The sequence below is a fragment of the Glycine soja genome, chromosome 10, assembly GCF_004193775.1.
Source record: "Glycine soja cultivar W05 chromosome 10, ASM419377v2, whole genome shotgun sequence".
NCBI classification, from domain to species: domain Eukaryota; kingdom Viridiplantae; phylum Streptophyta; class Magnoliopsida; order Fabales; family Fabaceae; genus Glycine; species Glycine soja.
In genome coordinates, this window is record NC_041011.1 from 25,440,453 (window position 1) to 25,466,516 (window position 26,064).

Sequence of the window (26,064 nt, forward strand, 5' to 3'; positions counted from 1 at the left end):
GGTACTCAGCCTATTATTTGCTCTATATTTATTTATTTGTTTATTTTTACTAAAAAGCTTTTTAAATTTATTTACGAAAAATTGGGATGTTACACAAAAAACCATTACTTCCTTCATCCTAGTGATAAGAGAGCAATCTTTCAAGATTAAAGTTTTCACATAAGTTTGGGATGGTTTACCACATGGAAATGTTATGATAAAATCAAAAATGGCAAGGATACATAAAAATAGAGAGACCAAATTTCTCTAAAAAAAAAAGCAAAAACAAAAGACAAAGTCTCCAAAAAAAGAAAGCAAAAGACAAAAGTTAAAATAAAAGATCAAAAAGAGAAACTTGGTTGGAAAAAGGAATTGGAAATGGTAGGTGAGTGTTTGTATCAAAACTTGCACATTTATTGTTCTCCTTGATCCTTGGATGATTTTATTGTCTAGAAAAACAAAAAATTGTTGTAAGCCCAGCCAAGTTAGAAGCCTAAAAGAGCTTAGTGATTTGTGCTTTATGTGTTTTTTTTTTATGAAAATGGGATGAAAAACATAGTTGAGTTGAGGCATTTCAATGTGTGAATGAGTAGAAGTGATAATCTTAACAAATCATGCCTTAAGTAAAACACTTAACTTATGAGGGGTCATGCAAAGTAGTGAATTCTCAATCATAAGATGTTATTCTTCTCAATCTCAAAGATTTGCTTTCATGATTTTGATGAATCCTTGTAAACATTCTTGCACATGTAATTCCCTTGGTCATGCATGATTTGATATTACATTGTGATATGCATGTGCTTGATAATTTTGACCATTGTTGTGTTGTGTAAACAATTTTCTTCATCCTTTGTTGGATTTTATGTTGCGTGAGGACAAGCAACTGTCTAAATTTAGGGTATTTTGATAATTGTTTTTCACACATTATTTTGTGAGCAATTATCTTTGCTTTTCTTTAGAATTGTTGTGTTTTGTCAATAAATTGTATAACTGGTTTTAGAAACTAAAAAAAAAATATGTATACACTTGCAATGGCCTAGTTCATAAAGATAATGGGCAAAATAAAAAAATTAAAACAAAAAGAAAAGTAATCTGAAATGGAAAAGAAAAACAAGAGAAGAAAAGAAAATAAAATATAATTTTTTTTTATAGCATGGTCATGCTAAATCTAGCATGGTTGTACTTGAAAATGATGAGGATACTGCCAAAAAGAAAAAATTGAGCACAGACCATGTTGGATGAACATGGCCAATGTTGGATAACAAAAAGGCATAAAATTTAAGAAAAGAACAAACAACGAAAAGAAACAATAGAAGCTTAAAGTAAGGATACAAGTGGGTTTTTTAAATACCCACATAACCCACAGGTTGCCTTCTGGGAGTGCTTGTTTAACATCTCGAGTCTGACGTATGAAAAAGGGAAGAAAATCTACCATCCCAAAACAAGGTGATTTTCCCTTTTTGCATTGATCCTCTAGTACAATCATTCACTCCATAGCCAAGAGCTTGAATGGTGATGCCATCTCTGTTTTTCTTACTCTATCCAGGGTATTTTGGACTGACTTTGTTCCTCAAAAGGTCTTTCTTTCCCATACTTGGGTAAGGCCAAGCCACAATGACTTCCATCTTGTTAGTGACTTGCATAAAATGGCAGGAAGGGGGAAAAGAAAGAGCTTTTTGTAGTTCCAAACACCTTAAACACTTCCTCCTTATCACCTAGACGCTAAGTCAATTTCCCTTCCCTAACATCATCAAGGCCCCTCCTGTGTTGAGAAAGTTGTCCCAAAATAATTGATATTTCTTTATCCTCCTCTATATCCAAAATCACAAAGTCCGCAAAGAAAATGAACTTACCAATCTTAACCATTAAGTCTTTTGCTTTACGAGCTGAATAGAAATGTTAATAGGTTGAGGTTCTTGCAACCCCAACTTCTTATAAACAGAATAAGACATTAGAATAATGCTAGCACCTAAATCACACAATGCTCTATCAAAGGAAAATTTGCCAATGAAACAAGGGATTGAAAAACTTCTTGGGTCATTAAGCTTAGGAGACAATTTCTTTAAAACAATAACAGAGCATTCCTTGTTGAGGCCAATTAATGCAATGTCTTCCAATTTTAGTTTTTTGAAATAATTTCCTTTAAAAACTTGGCATACTTTGGCATTTCAATAATTTCTTCAACAAAAGGAATGTTTACTTGCAATTTCTTAAACATTTCAACAAACTTAGAAAACAACCTATTTTTTTACTCATCTCTCACTCTTTGAGGAAAAGGAACACTTACCTGAGGAGGCGCCAATACCTCTTTTCACCCACTTTTTGTTGTCTCATTACTCTCCTTATTGAGAGCCTTTTTCTGGTGTTAAAGTGACTTTCTCTTTCTTCTTCGGTTCTGCCATAGACTTTCCACTCTTGGTGCTCACAACATTCACCCCCCTCTTTCTTAGGATTAGCCTCAGTTTGAGAAGGAAGAGTGCAAAGAGCTCTTTGAGACATAAGAGTGATGAGGTTTGATACTATTGATTCTAAGGATTTAAACCTCTCATTACTCTTAGTCTTATGCTTCATTATCATCTCCTGCATGGTTGGTTTCTTCTCCTCTTTTATTATCCTCTAATCATGATACTAAGGGCCTTTATAAGTGTTCTAATTTTGATTTTGTAGGTGAGGAGGCCTATACACATTCTAGTTCTGACTTTGGCCTTGCCTTTGATCTCTCTGCTCTTTCCAAGAAATGTTTAGGGGGTCTTTCCACCCCTGTTTGTATGTGTTGGAATAAGGATCATAACCAATATTCTTTCCACCCATATAGTTTACCCCCTTCAAAGCTCGAGTAAATGGGAAGTCTACAACCATATGTCATGTCTCCTCACGCTCATAAAAAACAAGGGATGAAGTAGTGGGTGTCATCATTTGTATCTTAGCCTTCATCAAAATCTCCATTTGCTTGGTTAAAACATCCATCTTTTGTTCAAGAGAATAACCAAATGAATTAACCTCCATCTGTGAACTCCAGCAGGCCTCTTGAGAAACCTTCTATTGCCAGTACCATTGTAAGAATTTGAAGCCATGACCTCAATAATCTTTATTGCTGCATTGGTCAATTTGTGCATGAGGTTTCCCCATGCAACAACATCTAGGTAAGATCGGTTGTGCTGTGATAGTCCTCCATAGAAGATGTGAACTAATCTCTATGGTGCATAACCATGGTGTGGAAAAATTCTTTGCAATCCCTTAAATCGCTCTCAAACTTCAGATTGAGATTCTTGCTCAAACTAAGCAAAGTTCCCAATTTTTTTGATCAACTGCTCAGAGTTCACCACTGAAAGACTTTCTTTAGGAATCTCAATGAGCACTAATCCCAGGTGGTAATGCTCCTATTTGGCAAGTCACTAAGGCAGTCTTTCTCCTTTCTCGTAATGAGAATGGGAAGACAACTAATTTGATATAGTCGGGAGCATTGGTAGGACTCTTCAGTGTGTCTGAGTCTCACAAACTTCTTTAGATGGACTACAAGATCTTTTGATGGTAGGTCATCGAATTGTATCCTCTCAATCATATTGATCATCACTCAATCCCTCAGTTTGCAAGTTTGGTCTCTCAAATTAGGAAGTTGTATAACTGTAGTGATTCCCACACTAAGGGTGAGGTAATCCTACAAGGTGTGCTCTTGTTGTCCACCAGCATCTATCTTCCTTCTCCTTGTTTCAATGTTGTTCCTGTGAGAGGCTTTTTTTATCTCAGGGTTATACTTAGCAAGATCATGTGAACATAAACTATCAACACACAAAAAAGGATTAAAACACAATAGGCCATGGAGCAGAATTTCAGTGAGAGTGGAGAAAAAATAATTAATAAAATTTAAAGACAATAAATAAAAAAAATTATGAACAAAAATTATTTAATTAATGCAAATTAAAATTACTCAAGAACTCCACAACTAGTCTGTGGCAACAATGCTAGAATGATACGCAAAATATGTACTAACACGAAGACAAGTTATCATAAACTCAAAAGTTTGAATATCATACCCAAGAGACAAGTTATGTTCTAGAATAATTTAATTTGCATAAACCAAATTATTTTTTTAGGGGGGGGGGGGGTTATCTTGAGTTGGAGATTGTTTGTAATTACATTAAAGAAACAAAACTAAGGACAAAAAACAATTTCAAGAGAAAGATATGTATGAATAGAGATAACCTAGATTATGTATGAGTTCACATGTCCTGTTTCCCCCTGATTCCTATTATAATCTAGAACCCTCAATTATCAATTAATTATCTAATTCCTCCTAATTTAATTATCAAACTATAGTAAAGGTATAAGAATACTCTTCTCCCTAAATTAATCTTGCATTGGTTATTTGAGATTTAATTTACGGTTAATTATTACTGAGAGGTATGTAAAAAGGGGGGTGTTTATGCCACTAGTTTGGTAATGCGAGTTTTATGAACCCTATTATTCTACATGTCAATCAATTATGAGTAGCTAACATCCAACACTACTAAAAAAGCTACAATTTACGACGTTGATTCTAAATCGGTTCTAGAGAACCGTCTTAAAAAGGTTCGTGGTGGCATTTTTGTAATAAAATGAAACATAACAACGACGTTTGTGAAGAACCGGCTTTGATGAGGTATGCGAAATGGCGAAATGGTAATTTTGTATTCTGGTACAAAGACGGTTTTGTCCAAAAAACCGTCTTTGTTAGGTTAATATCTCGTTCATATATATTGGATAGTACTCAGTACTATTGCTAACCCGAGAAACCCTAGCTAGCTGCCGCGCGTGCTCCCGCTCTGCCTTTGGTTCCGTTTCCTCCGCGCAGGAAGGCCAGCTCTGTGGCGGTTCTCGTAAGTTGCTGCTTCAACTGCTTCCCGATGAAATCTTCCTTCGTCGACCTCTCCATGGAGAACAAATCGACGTCTCCCTCGGAACGAGAACGAACGAGAACTAAATGAAGAGAGGAGTACATGCCCTGTTTTTTTGTGTTCCGAAATAGAGGAATATGAAGGTGGAACAGTAACCGGCAAGGAAGTAGTTAAAAACAGGGATTGGGAGATGAATGAAAGTGCCCGTCGATTGAATTTTTCATTTTCGTTTTTGTTTGGTTTGATGCTGATTTTTTTTTATTTGTGGTTGCGTTTCTATTTGGGATTCGTTGATTATACTAAGTATTTTTATAGAATGGTTAGGTAGAGATTTTCCTTCGTTGATATTATTGTGATTAATTGTGCTTGGAAGGTTGTGCAGATCTAATTCCAAAGCTGGAAGGTTGTGCCATGTGCACTTGTGCAGTTTTGATTTGATCCTAGCATGTTATACATGGATAGGGACGATTCTGCAATACCCCTTAATACCTCAATTAGATACTCATATTTTCAGGTGATGTTGACATAAATATGATCAAATTAGTTACCAATTTACAGTTCTAAAGTATTGTAACAATTACATAACTGATCTAGCATTTGCTTTATATTTATCTCTCATAACATAAAGTTATCATGCACTTTGGTAATTAACAAAGGAAAATGGTAAACGTACAGTCTTGCATTTGCTTTATATTTATTTTCTTTTTGAGAAATCTTCCTACTTCAATTGTGTTGATGCTGAGATCTTTCAATTGATTGTAGTTTCTTTTACATTTACAATTTATTTTTTTTCTCTCTTATTTCTATGTTAAATTTATTAGGTTACATCCACGCACTATACCATAGAGGCCCAAAAGGAGCATTACAAATTCAAGAAACTGGAGAATTATATGGTAAATATATCATAAAAGTTTTAGCAGATTTTTTAGTTCATTATATTTCTCTTTTAGTATGTTGGTGAAAATTTGTTAGATGGTTGGAAGAAGCTTGAAATTTAGACTTGCTACCTATTTTGTAATAATGATAAATGTTGTTGCTTAGCTCTTGTTTCAAACTTTGTTTGCTCGCTCAGGTTTTGCCAAATATGGCTTCAATAAAAGATACCAATGCCATTTCATACAATCTTTGTGGTTTGGTTAGGATGGCTAGTGGTGATCTGAAAGTGAAGGTATGCATCTCTTCTTCATGTAATTATTTTAGTAACAATTTCATGTTAAAATTAAAGTTGGTCTTTTCTATCTTTTGGTCACAAGCTTTGAGAGTGAAGTTCTGAACCTGTGAACTAAAAAAATTTGTGATATATTTTTATGGTTGTCAACAATAGATTTTTTTATCAACTGAATTTGAGATCCCAAAATGCATTAACCATGTATTAGCAAAAATCGGATAATATAAATGGGATAGCCAGATAAAAAATTACTATTGATTTTGTAGGCAAATACTCATGAGCTTTAATGTAAATAGTATGTATATATATATATATATATATATATATATATATATATATATAGTAAAAGAATTTTAATTTGTTAAAAATAACTATGAATATATTTTTAGTTTACTTTTAAAAGTGTTTGTCCAACGATAATATATATGGGTGGGTTTGTTTAAATTTAGTTCTTGAAATGGACCCATTTTGGACTTATAATTCATTTTAAATGGACCCATCTTGGACTTATAAATGAACTTGGGTGTGTACGTACAGATATGGTGAGTATTGGAGTGGAGGATTGCACACTTGTTGGAAAATTGATGAAGATAAAATGTGCTTAGCTAAGAACATATTGTCAACCGAGTTAAAAAAATGCTCTTTTATTAAATAAAAATTATAAAAAAATTACAAAATTATAAATAAGATTTATTAAATAAAGAGTAAGACTTGTACACTTTTATAATTTTTAATAAATTTTAGTGAAGGAATAAGATCATGCGTGTAGGTTATGTTTTCTAAAATAAAAATTGTGTATGTTATTTTAAATTGAAACTATCATTAATTAAGTTGAACCTTTCAAGATTCAAATTAATAAAGTTCCTTGCTTCCCCCTAATTAACCTCACTTCTCAACCTTCAATTTCTCTCTCTAATTGCAGTGTGAACTTCGATTTGGTTCAATTTCACTTGCTAGCTTTTTAATTGCTTCGGTTTCACTTTCACTTTAGAACTTCGATTTTACTTACGGACTTTTGAATTGCTTTGGTTTAACTTGCGACCTTTTGAATTGCTTCGATTTGGCTTGCGAACTTTTGAACTGCGTGGATTTATTTCACTTGTGAACTTCTAATTGCTTCGATTTCAGAGTTTCTCCGCCGTGGTGGGACCTAACGGGAGCGGGAAGAGCAACGTCATCGATGCGATGCTGTTTGTGTTCGGGAAGCGAGCCAAGCAGGTGTGATTGTAGAATGTTCTAGAAACTAATGAGTGTTTTGGAATTGGAGTGTTCTTTTTAATTTTTTTAAATGTTTTTTTTTTAAAATTTGGAAACTGATGTGGTTGTTGCAGATGCGGCTGAACAAAGTTTCGGAGTTAATACACAATTCCACCAATCACCAGAATTTGGATAGTGCAGGGGTTTCAGTTCATTTTCAAGAGATTGTGGATTCGGTAGCTTTTCTTATTATTATTAATCTTATTTTTCAATATAGATGTATTGGCTATATGGTGAAATCAAGTTTACAAGTGCAATTTAAACTTGATTTAAAAAAGAATCATAACCTAAGTAGGTTGAAATAGAAGAAATGCGTCATTCCCTTCCAGTTCATAGTTGTTAATCATGAATGACTAAGCTAGCAAATACAGGGTGAAACACATGTACAAACTCACTTTTCCAAAACAGGGAACCAGGTAAACTTGGGAACCACACGAGATCAAATTATGTCCGAGAGAAAAAGGAGACAGCTAATGGCTGAGAGATTCATAGCGTTTTCATCTATTATACCTGGCTTGAAGGTCAGTGCTTAAATCTCTGCATCACTTTGTAGTATTATTTTATCGTTAAACACTTCAAAATACAATATTTCTATGGAAAATGTTTCCAATTTTTTGCCTGTGATCCAAGGTAGAAGGATGACAAATAGAGAGGTAAAAATAAAAGAATGAGGGGAAATTGTTGGTTGATGGATATGTAGTGAAAAAAAAATAAGGTTAGAAATAATTTGTAAGAGAAGTTGCTGGGTGAATAAAATAGTGTAGAGAGATTGAGAGACGGATAAAAAAAATAAAAGAGATCCAGAGTAATAGATACCGAAAGTATATGCTTAGTAATAATTGAGCTAGGTTAGGCTAAGTTTGACTAGTTTAACACCTAAGTGAAAGTTATTGGTTTTAACTTTCTATAGTTTCTCAATTGGCCTTAAGCATTATTTGTTAGCGGACATTTTTAACCAAATTAACAAATTAATATTTGATAATAAAAAGAAATAAAACTTGCATATCTTTAATTTACAATCACACACTGCATTCCTATGTATAAAATAATTTTTTAATGAAAAAATAGAATTTTTAATGCAATGATAACTTTTTAAGACAAAAATGGCTTAATAAGCAAAATTTGGACAAATTTTCTGTATTTTGCTCGTTTGTAATAATTTTTTTAGAGTTATCTTATGAGATATATAAGTATATTTGGCAGGTTTGTGAAAAAACTTATTAAAATAGGTAGTTTAACGTTTGTTTATAATTTATTTTCAATTTAATTAAGTTTAAATAAACTTTCTAATATAAGTGAAAAATAGTTCCTAACTTATAAGCTTAGTTACAATTTTTTGTCTCAAAATTTGAATCAATCAATTAAATATCAATACAAAATTAAATGGGGTTAGGTGGGGAATGATTTAAATATTCTTAATGGAACTCTTATTAAACAATAATGATGGTATTATATCCGATTAATGTTCTTATCTTTGCATTGCATATATATATAGTCGTAATTAATCATATTGCAACATTCAGGTACTGTCATCTAAATTTCAAGTCTGCATTGTATTAGATGTGTTGTTGTTGCTGGATGTATTGGTTACATATTAGTGTTATCTATAAATTGAATGATTTTATATGTCTACAAATTGTATGTTTATTATGTAATTAAATCATTTTATAATTGTTTAAATTTTGTTACACTATGTAATTAAAAGTAACAGCTTTTAAAGCTACCAGCCAACACAAAAAAAAAAGTTATCTAAGACGGTTCTAACAGAACCGTCGTAGTATATCTTAAAAACTAAGGCGGTCGTATGAATAGCCATCATAGAATTTCAACAGCAAAAATGCTATTCTACGACGGTTCTTTTAAAACCGTTTTAGAATGTTAAACTTTTTAAGACGATTGTTGAATAACCGTCTTAGAATCCGCATGTTAAATATGTCATTTTAAGACGGGTGTAGAACGTAAACCGTCTTTGTATCTATTATATTTTAAGACGGTTATTGAATAACCGTCTTAGAAAATGCTACTTTCTATGACGGTTTATAAACCGTCGTTGTAAATGCATTACGATATTACGACGCTGGCTTCTATGACGGTTCAAAACCGTCGTCAAAGGGCTTGAATAACCGACTTAAAATACCGTTATTATAGTAGTGCAATTAACTATGAATTAAAGTGATCAATTCCAATATAGAAGAGAAAGTGGTAGAACAACACAATCAATTGAATAAATTGGAGAACTTTAATAAAATAAGAAACTAGAGTACATGGGTACAACTACATCATAATCAGACCTTTAAGGGTTTAGCCAACCATGGTCACAATATATGCAAACAACATACAATTTTGCATTAAGAATGAAAGAGATCGAAAACATTTACAGATTAAGACCCCAATTGTCCCCAACGCAACTCTCTTGCTCAAAAACCCTTGTCGTGCGAAAATAGAATAAAAGCTAACCTAAAGAATGCCTTCCCTTTTCTATTTATACTACTGAAATAAAAACTGCAACATGGAGGGCAGCACAGGTTGTGCTAAGTCAACTCGGGTCGTGTTTGGTCAACATGGCCTTCTACGAGAACTTGTGACGTTGATTCCCAATATTGGCTCATGTGCAGCACGGGTCGTGTTAGGTTAGCATGGTTGTGCTTGGATGTGTCACGCTGATTGAGAAGATTCTTGAGAAATCAACATGGGTCATGCTGGAATAGCATGACCTGTAGGTCTAGCACATGCCATGCCCATTGAAAAAACTCATAATTCTCCTTTTCTCCTCTCTTTTGGCTCTTTTTATCACTTTATCCACTTTCTTGCTCAACTGTTCACTTAACACATACCCATAAGCTATACTAACAAAATGAAGTAAAAAAAAAGTCAAAAAGGAACAAAAATTGGGGTTCAAATACAATCAAATAATGAATTATCATTGTGTTGTGTAAATAATTGCCTTCACCCTTTGTTGGATTTTGTATTGTTTGAGTACAGACAACTGTCTAAATTTGGGGTATTTTGATAAATATTTTTTCACATATTATTTTATGAGCAATTATCTTAAATTTTCATTAAAAATTTTGTACATAATTATTGTTTTTGTCAATAAATTGTATAAACTGTTTAAGAAACTAAAAAAAAGATAGTTTTTAATGTTTTTTTTTTGTAAATTTTGATGTTGCAAGAACAAATTTTGATCATCAAAGAATGAAGACCTACAGACATGGATAAAATACTTGCATTTGTAGATATTGATTGATCTAGCTCTAAGTTTCTAGGTCTAAATCACCTAAGGAATTGATTTGACTTGAAACTCAAGCATTAATCACTAAGGAATTAAGATTAGTCATTGTAGTTTGGATCTTAGTTATATTGAACTAGGAGATTGATGAGGAATGAGTTTCAAATGAAAAATTTTGTTGTTGATCATTGATATTTTATTTTAGTCCTTGATAAATTAGCAAATTTTGTGTTTGTTTTCTAATAAAAAGGGGTGTTCACAAGTTGGGTTAGGTCGGATTTGGCTAAACCCATTGTCCAATCTAGTCAAAATTTTCCAGGTTGGGTTAGGTTAATCGGGTCTCAATATTTAAATTTTTCTTTTATTTTGTAAAAATTAAACTTTTTAAAAATAATAATTTATTTTTGCCTAAAGCTTTGAAAGTATATAATGACTAAATACACTCAAAAGGGACCAAATTGTGACAATATTTGACTAATAGCATTAATGGTTTCAATGCTAATACGATATTTTTATTTTATATAGAAATATAGTATTGTATTAGCATGAGAAAACATAAATAAAATTAAGACAAAGATTAAAACAACTTAAAAAAGAAAAAATACAGATAATTTAATTTAATAAATTATGTGAGCTAATAATTAATGTTTTTTTGTATTGAATAATTAGTTTATATATAATAATAAATTTAATTATATGATATAAGTTGGATCGGGTTGGGTTAAAAAAATATAACTTGTTATCCAACCCGTATATGATTAGGTCTTAATTGGGTTGGGTCGAATTCAACTCAATCCGAATACTTAAAAAATCCAACTCATTATAATTGAGTTGGGTTAGACCACATGTTCACTTAGACATGTGAACACCACTATTAATTAATTAGTGAATAAATGTCAATGACCCAAAATAAAATTGTTATTTTATTAGAGACTAATACAAAATAAAAATTTATTAGAAAACAAACACAAAAATTTAATTTTTATTATAGATAAAAAAATATATTTAAGCCAATAATAAATAACATTTTTATTCCAAAATATTTCAATCCATTCCATTTGTTTTTGTATGCCCACCAATACACACATAACGTGATGAAATCATAAAAATAAGGGTTAAAATATAATTTTTGTTCTCCTATTTTCCTAAATCTATGATTTTAGTATCCTATTTTTTAATTGAAACATTTTATCTTTTTTTTAAATAAAAATTTACAATTTTAGTCGTCCTATTTTTTAATTGAGACATTCCCTCTTCCACTTTTAAAAAATCTATAACTTTAATCTCTTTGGTCAATTTGAGACTTCTGAACTATTTACTTTTTTTTTAATTTTTCTTAATAAATTAAGTTTGTTAACAATTAATTAATTTTAAAAAAATTATCATGTGTACAATAAACAAACAATTGTCAGTTAACATTTACAGAGTACATATATTAATATTTGAAATTGACCCTAAAAAACTAAAATTATTGATTTTTAAAAAGTGGGAAATGAAATATCTTAATTAAAAAATGAAAAGATCAAAAATACAAATTTGAGAAAATAAGGGATAAAAATTATATTTTAATCTAAAAATAAGTCAAATAACCATGATTTTCAAAATTGGACTGGATTGACCGATTTGGTCGGGAAGGGCCTTCAAACCAATCAGTAATCAAATGGTTAAAAAAATTGGTGAACCGGTCTAAAATCGGACAAAACCGGTTGTTTATTTGTTTGATCGGTTTAAAAAAATGTTTCCATGAAGTATTGTACTTGTGAATGCACTTCTTTTGAAGTGGATGCACTCTTAACGAAAAAGCTAAACCATCAAAGATAACTTTTTAGAGCTAAATCACGTGACATAAACGAGCTATCAACAACTTCCAAACGCAATAATCTAAGTTTATATAGGTACTATTATAGTTTTTAGGCTTAAAATTTAAAAATAATCTTCATATTAATAATTTAATTCATTAATTGAGTCTTTCATTTTTTTTTTCAATCTAATTATTTAAGTACTCGATCTCAAAATTAGATATTGACTATTAATGAGTAATAATGACGGCCACATGTCATCCTATTATGACACACAAACAATAACAGTTAATAGATAATACTACATCTGTTATAATTCTTTTAGTTAACTGTCAACGTCCAATTTTAAAATTGAAGACTCAAATAATCAAATTGAAAAAGAAAAAAATAGAAAACTCAATTAGTGAATTAAATTATAGAAACCAATTTAGTGAGTTAGGATAAATAAATGGATTATTTTTACAATTAAGCCTATTTTTTACTTTTCTATTATTAGTTAGATATCTGTACCGTAACAATTGAAGTTTATATACATACTGTTATATTTTTTACTTTTATATTATTAAAGTTCAGTATTATATGATTTAGTGTACTATACAAATCTTTTGAATATAAAACAGTTAAATATTATATATTTATTATATGATATTATAAGATGCATTCCGTCTCAACTTTATTTTCTACTTTTGTATTATTTTATGTTATTAAAGCTTAATATTATAAGATATATGATTTGATTTTATGTGTAGTTTTGGATGTTACATGGTATAAATAATGATATTTTTAGAGAAAGTTTAATTTTATGGTTATAAAATTATAATTAGTATATTATTTTTATTTAAGACTATTGAATATATTATATTAAAAGTAAAAATATTAATTTATTATTACCTAATTAATCATAATTTAACTACAATTGAATCATTTAATTTTAAACCGGTATCTTTATCGTTTCAGTGACCAGTGCACTTTTAAAAACCCTGCAAATAACAAAAGCCAAACAAATGGGCACATTTAGTTAAGAAAATATTTTTTATTTTTATTTGATTATTTTATGTTTTCATTTTTCATTTATGAAATTCAGGAAATAGAAAGTTGAAAAAAAATGTTAAAACAAAAGATCCCTAAATTTTTAAAATTTTACGGGATCAAATTTCATATATAATTTTGAGAATTGATCATATCCAATTTAAAGTGATCATATCTAATTTTCCGAAAATACTTCGAACTCCATTTTTCTGTGAAAAAAATTCTTAAAACTAGAAACTAAAAAGATTAAATTTGTAGTATGCCCACAAAGGCCAAAATTTCAGCGACATTTGCACAAATGAAAATCATAGAAGGGCAAAGTTATGTTCTTCCTTCTTCTGTTTTATGCTAGCTCGGGACCAGAAGGTAGTGCCTCATAACCATCATGGTGCGTTGTAATACCTCCTCTTTCAACTGGAATGCACTTGAGTATGACAGATATAGGCATGCTAAATGCTCCTATTACAACGCTGAGCACCCAGAATTGCCAGCTTAGAGGCACTGTGCTGGCAAATGTTCCCAGGAACTCAACTATGAGTACTTGAAACACCACTGTGGAGAATATCACCGTGAAAAATATCCAGCTCTCAAACATGCCTTTGAATATGTTTATCTTTTCGATTTCTCGGCTGTTTATCTCATTGAAAACCTTGCAAAAGAAAGAGTGGCGAAGGTGAAACAGCACACAAAATAAGCACAACGCAATGGAACTCGATCATTTTATACATCATCTTGAATGGTTTACCATAGTATTAAAGCCAAATTGAGGAATCATAGGGGGAATAGCAAAGGTATTAACATGTTAAAACTGAGTTTTATAGTCAATTAAGCATGCACTGTCGCAATCACCGTTACTATGACTTTTGAGTTTGTGATATATCTTATTTTTCAGTTGTCAGTTCATGTATTATTTATTTTAGAACTTTTCAGTAAATCATCAATACACCCAAAAAGAGGGAGTTTCCGCTATTCACATTTTCATATATCTTATTTTCACATAAAGGTCAAGTATAACAGTAACAATAATATGTAATTCAAATTACAGAATTCATAACAAATGAAGATTATTATATGACACATTCTTCTGTCCAAGCTTTATTATATCTTTTAATCATGCTCAACTTTTCTTCCACTTTTTATCAACTATTTGGATTAAAACATCATGTGGTTTCTTTAAAAAGTCTAACCATCTATTTGCCAATTACAATCATCACGGTGTTAGAGAGGATGCATGTGATACTTTACCTGGCAAAATACAAAGGAGTTGAATATCAAAGTGTTGAGCACTATAGTCGCATCTGGACCATTAATTCTCAGTAGCCTCTTCCCATCAAAAGTGAGGACCGCAAGGACAATTAGTTGATATAAACTTTGACCAAAAATATTCCTCCACATGGGTTTGGTGATAAAATTTGTTGTCCTTCCAACTGGGGGTCTTAGCATAAGTCCATCATTGGGAGGTTCAGTGGCCAAAGCCAATGCACCCAGAGTGTCCATAATCAAGTTGACCCAAAGCAACTGAACAGCTGTGAGGGGAGCAGATCCTGAAAATAAGGAAGAAAACTTAATCGGCTGTTCATTGAAACAGATTCAACAACACTGCAGTGGAAACAAAATTTTTATGAATCAACAAACCTGTGATGCATGCAGAAACAAAGTTAATAATCAGAGCAACAATATTGACTGTTAACTGAAACTGCACAAATTTTTGAATGTTTATGTATATGGCCCGTCCCCATCTGGCCACATTGACAATAGTAGTGAAGTTATCATCCATTATAATGACATCAGCATTTTCTTTGGCAACCTGTAAAAGGTATAATTTTAAAAAAGGAAAAATAGTATTGGTGATAACGTCAACCAGACAATAATATAAAATAGACATCGAAACAAATATGACAAGAATTTTGAAAATAAAAAAGGCACAACACATAAAATAGGAGATTGTCCTTTGAAGGCATCAATGTTTATGGCTATGGTAATAAGGATTTCGAAAAACTGCAGTTTTCTTTTACTATACTGCTTCCTGAATATAGATAATAACAGACTTGTTTAATAGTCAGTCTCATCTATCAAGGATCTAGTCTGGCTCCACCACTCTAAACAGAAAGTGAAGTATGGACAAGAGGGAAATGGAAAATGTATAACATCAATTAAGAAATATATAATGTAACTAGAACAGAAGATAATAGTTTGTCTTAAACAAGATGCCAAGCAACTAAGCAAAAACAGTACAATGAACTGCTACACGTAATACCGTCAGATACACCATAGTAAATCAATCATGGGCACAAACCTCTGTTCCAGCTATGCCCATAGCAAGCCCAATGTCTGACTCATGCAGTGCAGGAGCATCATTGGTTCCATCACCAGTAACAGCTACAACCTCACCAAACATATTCCTCAAACGGGTTACCAAGGTATGCTTGTCAAGAGGTAAGGATCGCGCCATAACCTGAAACCATGTTAAGCACATAAGAAAGACAGGCATCGTGAATGAGTAATGAAAATCACAGAACTTACAATGAGATTACAACCTGAATTCTTGGTATAATACTCTTCATTTGCTCTGTAGACAAGTCCCGAAAGTGGGGTCCTTCTATGGCCACACCATCCTCTGTAAGAATGCCACATTCTCTAGCTATAGCCCTAGCCGTATTTATGTTATCACCAGTTACCATGCGGACAGTTATTCCAGCAGCTAAACAAGTTTTAACAGCTTCCCTAACCCCAGGGCGCACAGGATCCTTGATTCCCACAATGGCTATCAGAGTATAGCTATCTTCAGGGATGCTGCTTTCTCCTTGGGTTCCATTTACATCTTTGAGAGCTAAACAAAGAGTTCTCAAAGCTTCATTGGCAAATCCATTTATAATGTCAGAGACTTTCTTTGCCTGCTCATCAGAAAGATCAACAGCTGTTCCATTTGGATCAATAACTTTGTTACACAATTTTAATACTATTTCTGATGCACCTTTGCAGAAAGCTTGGACACCTCCATCAGGAAGACCTACTAGCACAGACATCTTCTTCCGGACTGAATTGAAAGGCACAACCTTAAGTATCTTATATGTTCCACGCTGCGCTTCAAAATCACCACCTGCAAGCAAGCCAAATTCCAATAATGCTGATTCTGTTGGTGTTCCTAGTATTGTCGTTTTTCCATCTTTGTCCTTAACAACTTCGGAAGAAGTATTTTGAAATATAGACCGCAAAAGGATGCTTAAAACTTCTTCAGATATCTCTGTCTTCAGTTTGTCAATACTCTCATTGCCTTTAATCTCATTGATCTTTCCACATATCCAAATTTTATTAACCACCATATGGTTAGTGGTCAATGTTCCTGTTTTATCTGTGCAGATGCAGGTCGCCGAGCCCATAGTCTCGCAGGCAGAAAGATGTCTCACAAGTGCTTTATCCTTCATTAACTTTTTCATCGCAAAAGCAAGACTTAGTGTCACAGCTAATGGCAATCCTTCAGGAATTGCAACAACTATTATGGTTACCGCAATAGCAAAGTAGTCCAGCAGCTTCAATGCATCATTTGAAGACCAACTAGCAAACTCCCCACGAACTGCTTTTTCAACAACAAACCTTATTGTCAACACCACAAATGTCAGCACAGAAAAAGTCAAACCAATTTTACCAATAACTGTAGCAACTCCATTCAATTTCACCTGCAGTGGAGTCTCATCCTCTCCTCCCTCACTTAGAGTTTCCATCAACTTTCCCCATTCGGTCCTCATGCCAACAGTTGTAACTATCATCTTCCCCTGACCATCTTGTACTTTGGTTCCTGAAAGAAGAAAAGGTCTTTCTTCATCTATATTTACGGGCTCGCTCTCACCTGTCAAACTTGACTCATCAATTACCAAAGAATACCCTGATATATAAATTCCATCAGCTGGAACTTGATCACCGGTTGACAAATGAACAATATCTCCCACAACCAAATCATAAATTGAGACCTTCTGTCTTTTTCTGTCTCTCGTGACCTGAACAAAGATCTTTTTCTTTTCTTTGTCTAAATCCCTGAACTGCAGGGATTGCTGGTAGTCACTGATGGCAGTAACAATGACCACCAAGAATATACTAAGTATGATTCCCAGACCATCATAAACACCTTTTGGCCACCCTTCAGTGGGAAGCCCTATAGCTATAGAAACTATAGCACAAACCATGAGAATCATTAGTGTTAAGTCATGCAGTGCTTCCCAAACAAACATCAGGAAGCTTTTAGAAGGTTTCTCAGTATAACGGTTGACTCCATAAATATCTTGCCTGGTATCTATACTGTCTTGACCAACACCGTCATCGGCTGAGGCACTGAGTTTCTCTATAATCCCTTCAACTTGACCAATTTTTTTATAGTAATTGTAGTCATGGCCTCGAACAACTGATGCAATATCATCTGGTTCAATACTAAAACCAGCTTCTCTCGTCTTTTCTGACACTTTGTATTCAGCTGGAGGAAGAACTGGAAAATCACATGAATCAAGATAGCCCACACATAAAGAAAAGTGATTAGTTCTAAAGCAATCATAACATCATGAGTTTTAATTTTAATTATAAAAATTGGAGCAGCTTACCGCTGATAAATTGATCTGCTGCCCTTCTAACAGTGAGAGCGGTCCGAATCGTGCTCTGATGGAGTAAATAAACATAATATTGTCAAACTAGATAACAAATTAACAATGTATAACAAAAAAAAAATTTAATAGGGGAATAACGGTAATTGCATCTGGTAGAGGTCATTGTCATGCATTTAGCACATACAATGACACATCCTTACTATAAAATATAAATCAAAATACATTATCCTGTATCATATCTTGCATACAGGTATTCTATAAAATACTTGCTAAAATTGAACTTTGTGAATATTTATTTGAACTCTTTCTAGCAAAATGGGTTGAATTTTAGGATCAAATAAAGTTTGTTGTGGTATCCACTTGTAGAATTCTGAACACGTAGCAAGCTAGCTAGCAACAAGAGAAAATGTTGTAGGATAGCCTCTAGCTTCATTTTTCATATGAATTTGTAATAGCAAAGATTGTTTGTGATGCAAGAGAATTGTGGTTCACACTACTATAGGAGCAATTTACCGTTATAATATACAGATCTAAAATAGAAACTGTAGCTGTTACAAAATATAATTAAAATAAATAAATAAATGTTTCCTGAGTAGTGTTGAGACCCTATACTTTATCTCCTTTTCTTTTTATCCAAATTATCAAGGGTGTGTTTGGTTTAAGGGGATGAATTTGAGATGCAATTGAATTGAGGTGTTTTAGGTACGAAAGTTGTGAAATGGATGTTTGTTAGGGGTGAATGTGGGCTGCAATTTTTAAAAAATTGTGGGTCCTATGGGATAAAGTAAAACTTTCACCCCAAAATGAGATGAAAGGGAGTGAATTTTGAGGAAAAAAAGACGCGTCCTTCCAAAATTATCTCGGAGAACCTCGTGATCCTTGTGGATGACTACATAATTGATTATCATGTTAGCATAATCGATTATGTATCCACTAAATTATTCAAAAATTGAATAGAGCTGGCGGTTTGCAACATAATCAATTATGCTTATAGCATAGCCGATCATGTGGTAAGATGAAATTGCATAATTGATTATACAATTTTCATAATCAACTAATAGTGTAGTTGTCAAAAAAATCCGTCACGGGTAGAAAACCTGCATGGATAATAGGATAAAATGGAAATTTGGTCCATATCTATTTTATAAAAAAAATTATTATTATTTATTTACTACTTTAATTCAAAATTTTTAATTCTTTTACACTCTCTTCCATCTCAATCAAACAACTTCACTTTCTACTCTATTTCATCTCTTTCCATTTCTTTTCATTCATCACACTTTCATCCCATTTCATCCTATGAAATATATGATTTGATATGTTTTAAGTATGAGATTATTTCACTTATTACTCATTATATAGTTTCCTTATTAACTAGTAATTGATTGATCAACACTAATTCCCTTTTCCATATTATAAATAGCATGAGGTGTGGTCTACATTGACACAACATCATATAGTAAAACACTATTACATGGTATCAGAACTTAGCTTATTCTTGACTGAGGAATAACAAAAGTCGTTCTCCGTCAAGTACCTAGTGTCCCGGGTAGACCTTTCTCTGCCTTTCTCTAAGGTTACATTTCTTCTCTTCACAAACGTGTGTGTAGTACTGCACACCTTTGCTAATGTTTGGCAGTCGTCTTGACATCCTTTTGCGGACGACCACCAACGACCATTGTTGCCTCTCCCTTCATGGATACCGAGATTTCTTTGGACTTCGCTTCTGCAAGGAAATTTACCAATGTCCCTCGCACAAATTCATTTTGTGCGCAACTTTCTTTGTGGGTGAACAGTACCACGCTCACTGTTGGGCCTGTTTGGCAGCCAGTGCGCCACCATCTTGTCGGTTTGCATCAACAACCTTTCAAGAATGTCATGCTGTCCACGTGCACAGCCAACTCAACACACCACCGCAACAACCCCACGCAAGGCCCTTTTTCCAGCAAGAGAAGTTCACGCACACAATGCGTGACACATCTCAAATGAGTGTCACACTGGAATCGTCTCCTTTTGTCTAAGGGCGCGCTTTGCTTTATTAATTGTAATCACTTGTTGCAACTACGAGCCTTCGTTGGTTGATGCCAAGGTTCTTTTGGCATAACCACATGACTGAAACTGTCTTTATTTTCATCATATTATGGCTATGTTGCAATCTTTTTTAGTAACTTCTCATTGACTTTTAGTATTTTTTGAAATATTATTTAAAGTATCGTTTTTTAAAACGCTAGTTTTTAGCTTTTTATAATTTCTTTCTTTTTTATTTTTAGTATATTTATCAAATTTCTTATTTACCCTTTTTAAATAAACCATAATTTTAACATTTTTCAATCATTTATACTTTCTAACTAATTCAGCTAATTTTACAAAGCAATTTTAATTTAACAAATTAGTTTTTCAGTTTTCAACTCTCAGCTGACATTCTCAAACATAACCTACAAATAGTATGAGGTGTCATCTAGATTAACACACAACATTACAAAGTAAAATACTGTTATACATCCCTCTTTACCAAACACTAACTAAGAAAATTAAAATTAATTTATTCTAGGGTTTGGGATTTGTTTCAAATCAGAATTAGAACATTTGCCTTACGTAACGATACTGACGGATAAGGATCAAAATTAAATCCTCAATTTTCTGCATTCAAAGTCCGTGATACGGTTAATATTTACTCCTCCCAGCTCGCCTCTATCGTTTTCATATATAGTTATGATGAACTTCAAGATTTGAGTCATTTGACTTCTCTTAGATGAGTCCTCAAACATTAGAGAGAGAAAAAAAAATCTAAATCATGGGATGATTAATGATTGATACTACATCTACTAGCATAACCAATCCTTAATTTATCAAAATTCCAAGTCTTTTAATTTTCTAATGAATGATTGAAATTTCTTTCTTTATTCTCTAAAGTGATCAGCATATTTTGGTCTTTAGGCCCTTCGTAACCGGTAGCCTTGTTAGCTAATCCAAGTTCAGCCAAATAGATTCATATCCACAAAATCTCAAACTAAAAACTTTATACAAGACAAATCAAGTTCACGTGTAGAAGCACTCAACAAAGCCAATGATCGTTTGGAATTTGGATGGGGAACCAAAGAAGACAGAGAAGAAAAAAACACATTTTATTTTATTAAAAAATAATATTTTTCTCTATTTTTAATTTAAAATTTAATTTTTTTCTCTTTTATTTTCTATCCATCCTGTCAAATATTGTGCTCAATTCACAACTAAACCCAAAACGACTCTTACAGAAACCAGTGGGGTTCAAAATTGAACCAAACTGTTTGATCGCAAAAACCAAAAATATAAGAAATCACATAATTTTTAGAATTTAATTCGATTTTTAAATCTTGTTAATAAAAATCATATCAAATCTAACAAATTGCATATTATAATTATATTAATTTTTATTATAATAATTATTATAAGAATTAAATAATTTATTGTGTTTCCTTTACTTCATTTTTACTTTCATGGGTCAAAAAATAATGGTACTAACAATATTGTTATAAAATAGTATTAAATATCAAGTGATACATAAAAAAAAATTATGTTAAAAAAGAATTGATAATATTATTTTATATTAATATTAAATAAAAGTGAAAATCATAATTTTCTATTAAAATATGTTAAATAAAGTAATAAAAAAGTAAATTTTATTTTAAAATAAAATAGTATAATAATTATGTAAATTTAATCAATAGATTTTAAATTATAATAATAAATTAACAAATAAAAAAACCATAAAATTGAATAAATCAAACCATATAAAATTAGTTTACTTTGATTCAAATTTAGCATCATATTTAAACTGAACCAATCCATGAGTAAACCGACAACAACTGCATCACCAAAGTAAATGGTTGCTAAATTTTATTCCCTCAAAGAATAGATGCTAATTTCTTTATTCTTGGTTTGCTCGTTATTTCTAGGAAGCTTCGTTTTCTCGAAGTTATCACTACGTTGAATTAAAAAAAAAAGTTAATTGGTCTAAACGCTTTATTTTCATTTTTCAATGCCACGCAAGCAACCCAACAAACAAAATTTCACATTCTTAAGTGTCCCTTGCTCAACCACAAAAGTCACGTTAGCTGCCGTCCTTCCAACTTACTCCAATTAAAATACTAACGTCAAACAATTTGTTTATTGGGATTTATGACACTATCGACATGTTGGGCACTATGCAATAAACCCAGTCAATGGATACATTGACTTCTTCAATTCTTATGTTTATAAGATTTAATTATTTAATTCTTTAAAATTTTAAAAAATAATTAATTTAATTAATAATAATAAATTTATTTTAAATTTATAATTTTTTAAAATTATTTTTATTATTAATATTTTTTTTAATTGTTTGTCAATATATTATTTTTTCTTTTAATAGAAGTATTTCTAGTTTAAAAATAATTAATATTATAAATATTATAAATTAAATTTTATAAAAAAATTAATATCATTTAAATTTAAATCTTATAAATAAAAAAGATAAATATTCTCTGCATAAAAGAAAAATACTATAAATATTCTTGCGTATTTAAAAAATAACTAGATAATTCCCCTCGATTAGTATATGGGTTATTTACGTCAGCTTGACGCTTTTTTTTTTTCGACTCCACTTTGGTAATTTCCCAATAAAAAAAAGAAAGAAACATCATGCTAAAGTTCGCGTCTTTTTCTTTTTGACTTTGTAGCTTTTACATTCGTAAGTTTTGCGACTTCGATTTATAGCTTTATAACTTTTTGTATGAAAATTCATAAATATGTACAAACTCTGCACTTCTCAAGTTTAATCATTTTCACAAAAAATGACTATGAATATCCGAAAGAAAGACAAGGGACGAGCCACACGCGGAAATTAACAACACAAACACGACCTATTTATTATGTATAATTCTTACATAAATATATTTCACGAATATAATGAGATGCTATTATCTCCACCTCTACTTGAAAGAAGAAACAGTGCATTAAATATATTTTTTAAAAATTACAAAAAATCCACTTTAAAAATTAAAAAAAAAACTTAATTTTCATTAGTTTTTTTAACTTAAATTTAAAAACTAATAACAAGGAAATCTAACTCAAATGGTAAGTAAGATGTAAGACCGTTGTAAATAATTTCTTTTAACCAATTCTAACAAATTGATAAATTAATTAAAAACTAATTCTAGCAAATTGTGATTGAGAAGTTTGATAAATTAATTAAAATCACATTTATATTTGAATTAAAAATTAGAAAAATTACATTAAATAAACTTTAATATTTTAAAGAACTTATACATTAAATAAACTAATTAAAAAACCTAAAAGGAAAAAAGAAAATCAACTCAATCCAAATGAATTTAGATCCAATTAAGTCAAACCGTATTCAGATTTTAAATCAACAAAACATCATATAACTAAGGAAATTGATTATTATAGATTCAATCAGCCATCATTTTTCTTTTTTCTACAAAACGAACGCAATGCATATATATTTAAGAGAGCCATTTATTGTCAAGTTTGAAAAGAGGTCAGGATCCGCAATTATCGTTGTAACGACCAAGATTTTTTACTTTAGGCAACCACATTGTGATTGTAGCCACAATAGTCGTATAATTTTCTGTCATATCAAAATTCGTCAACCAAACCTAACGATGACAATTGAAAACTTAAGGATGATTGGTTTCCCGTTTTTTTTTTTTTTTCATTGAAAATAAAAAATAATAATAAAAATGAATTTGATTGAATTTTTACATAAATCTCATTTTAAGTAAAATAAAAATGAAATGATAAGAAATATAATTTTCAATATTTTTATTTCTCAAAAACAATATAAAATAAAAAATCAAATCAAACATATTTTTAAAAAATAAAAACATAAACCAAACACGCTCTTAGATATTTAGATCAAATAAAGGCTTCAAGGCTTTAAATTGAAATCGTCCTTGCGATTTTATCATGATTCTTGATATTGAAAATAATTATGAACAAATACAGCTCTAATTCTAGCCGTGTTTGCGGCAGTGACTCCGAGAACCTTACCTTTGTAGTAAAAAATGGCGGTCACAAATTTTTTTTTTTAAATCTTAAAAAATTATCCCAGCGGTAGCAACAAATTAAGCTGCAACGCTGCTTTCAATTTTTTAACATTACTGTAAATTCCACCAGGCACGAGAGAAATTTTCCTGTGACTTTTTAACTAACACTAATTAGATTTCGATCCGTTTCATTTTCAACAAAATCGATTTAACTTTCTTTTCTTCTTTCCGAGTGTATCAACTACGATGTATTATGATTCATTACTAATCTTTTCGTACCTTACTTTTCCTATGAACCTTTCATTTCTTTTTTCTTTTTCAAAGCCAAAAAGAAACGAGAGAAAAAGAAAAAGAACAGAACAGAACCTGTATTTTGCGGCGTTTATCTTCGGCGTGTTTGCGTTTGACGAGATCCGCGGCCCAGCGGAACCGTCTTCTAGGGTTCTTGACCAACCACGCTGCGGATCTCCATTTCTCCAACGTTTCGATGGAACGATCCCTGTGACTCAGTTTGAACTCCTCCGGATTCAGGAAACTCTCCATGTCGCTGTTCTCCGAAAAAAATCACTCTGCAATTGCATTCATTGGTAACCAACCATCGCTCGCTTCAAGAATATATATATGTGTGTGCCCGCGAGATTGGGATAGATACTTTATTGTATCGAGTAGTGATTGGACTTGCAGTGGTGGAGCCAGCCACAGCGCGTAAATGAAACGACGAGATTTTGTGGGTGGGAGTGTCGTACACTATTAGATTGAGCTTTCAATAAAAACAGATTTTATTATATTGGAAAAGGTGTCAGGAATCACACAAATACAGTTGTAGCACTTCTTTGACTTTGCTTAACCTAGTTTTTTTCTATTTAAAAAATATTTGAAAGGTAAGTTTAAAATTAAATTTTCTTCTAAAATTATTTATACCCTAATTAGTACATAATAAGACGAAAATTAAAATTAGAAACTTTGGTAAAAAGAAGACCAAAATTAAAATTTGTTTATTTTATAAGACTAGAATGATGAATGTATTTTTATTTTGTTATTGATTTAACTTTATTTTATCCTTTTTCTCCCCAGATTTAGAAGAAAGAATATTTAAGTGAGTAACATCATGTTTTTTTCCTTGATTGTTTTCTTGTATATATCAAAGAAGAAAAGATTATTCAACAAGAAAAAAGTCATGTAAAATATGTTGAAAAAATGCACACCTTTTCATTATGCACAACGATGAAAAAGAACACACTAAAAAAAGGCAACATCATCAAGAAAATAAAAAAGATCATGACTTTATTTAATGTGATTTGATCCCTCATGTTCACATTCACAATTTTGTTTAATGTGGTTTTCTTTTCATTGCTACATCCACAACTTCATCACAAGTTTTCTAGACAAATTTGTAAACTCTCATTCACATGATTCTCTCTCACTTAAGGTGATGACCCCTCTTGAGGTTGGATTGTTTTCTTCATCTCATGAACATCTATTTATAAGCATAGCATTTCAATCTTAAAAGAGAAAACAAATTCCTAATTTACAAATAATATCTTTAAAAATCTAAATAATATCCTAGAGATTTGAAATTATAAATTTGAATTATTTTCCAATGATCTCTCTCTTAATTAAAATATTATAATTTCATATTTCGTCACGCTTTCACTCTACACAAAGTTTCGTATGTTTCTCGATATGGTCTCCATAAGTATTGGTTGGTCTCAACTTGCATCGCCATTAGCTATCACCATTGCAACATGCTGCTAAACTTTCACATTCGCGAAGAAAATTTTCGACACAAGGATCCACGTGGTCCACCATCAACTTCTTCAAGCTTTAATACTCTTTTCTTCTTTGGTCACCAAATCAAAGGATCAAGCAGTTTTGATACCACTTTTGAGGGAAAACACACACCTCTTCATTATGCACAACGATGAGAAAACAAATCCATCTCTACATCTACAATCATCATCACAAGTTTTTTTGACAAACTTGCCAATCCTCCTTCATGACCCCCCTCTCCTCTCTCACTTAGGGTGATGACCATCTCTATAGGTTGAATAGTTTTTCTTATCTCATGAATATTTATTTTTATAAACCTAAGATCTTAATCTCAAAAGAGA

At 31.5% G+C, this 26,064-nt stretch overlaps 2 protein-coding genes across 3 annotated transcripts; one reads left to right on the forward strand and one right to left on the reverse strand.

Moving 5' to 3' along the window:
- The first annotated feature begins 4,514 nt into the window (after positions 1-4,514).
- On the forward strand, positions 4,515-8,931 carry LOC114371035 (structural maintenance of chromosomes protein 1-like). 2 transcript variants are annotated; one of them, XR_003657989.1, is made up of 7 exons: positions 4,515-5,367; positions 5,675-5,746; positions 5,926-6,021; positions 7,150-7,239; positions 7,353-7,454; positions 7,687-7,799; positions 8,802-8,931. XR_003657989.1 is itself a non-coding variant. In XM_028328436.1 (6 exons), the coding sequence occupies exons 1-6, from the start codon at positions 5,299-5,301 to the stop codon at positions 7,696-7,698; spliced, it is 441 nt and encodes a 146-aa protein (XP_028184237.1). In that variant the 5' UTR covers positions 4,515-5,298; the 3' UTR covers positions 7,699-8,474. The 2 variants fall into 2 exon arrangements, 1 of the variants encoding a protein (XP_028184237.1); XM_028328436.1 differs by lacking the exon at positions 8,802-8,931 and having other exon boundaries at positions 7,687-8,474.
- Positions 8,932-13,487: 4,556 nt separating this feature from the next.
- Positions 13,488-24,685, reverse strand: LOC114372036 (calcium-transporting ATPase 4, plasma membrane-type-like). Its single transcript, XM_028329421.1, has 7 exons — positions 24,320-24,685; positions 17,925-17,979; positions 15,873-17,812; positions 15,632-15,790; positions 14,971-15,142; positions 14,581-14,879; positions 13,488-13,984 (listed from the first exon to the last, which is right to left on the reverse strand). The coding sequence occupies exons 1-7, from the start codon at positions 24,494-24,496 to the stop codon at positions 13,679-13,681; spliced, it is 3,108 nt and encodes a 1,035-aa protein (XP_028185222.1). The 5' UTR covers positions 24,497-24,685; the 3' UTR covers positions 13,488-13,678.
- Positions 24,686-26,064: the final 1,379 nt, after the last annotated feature.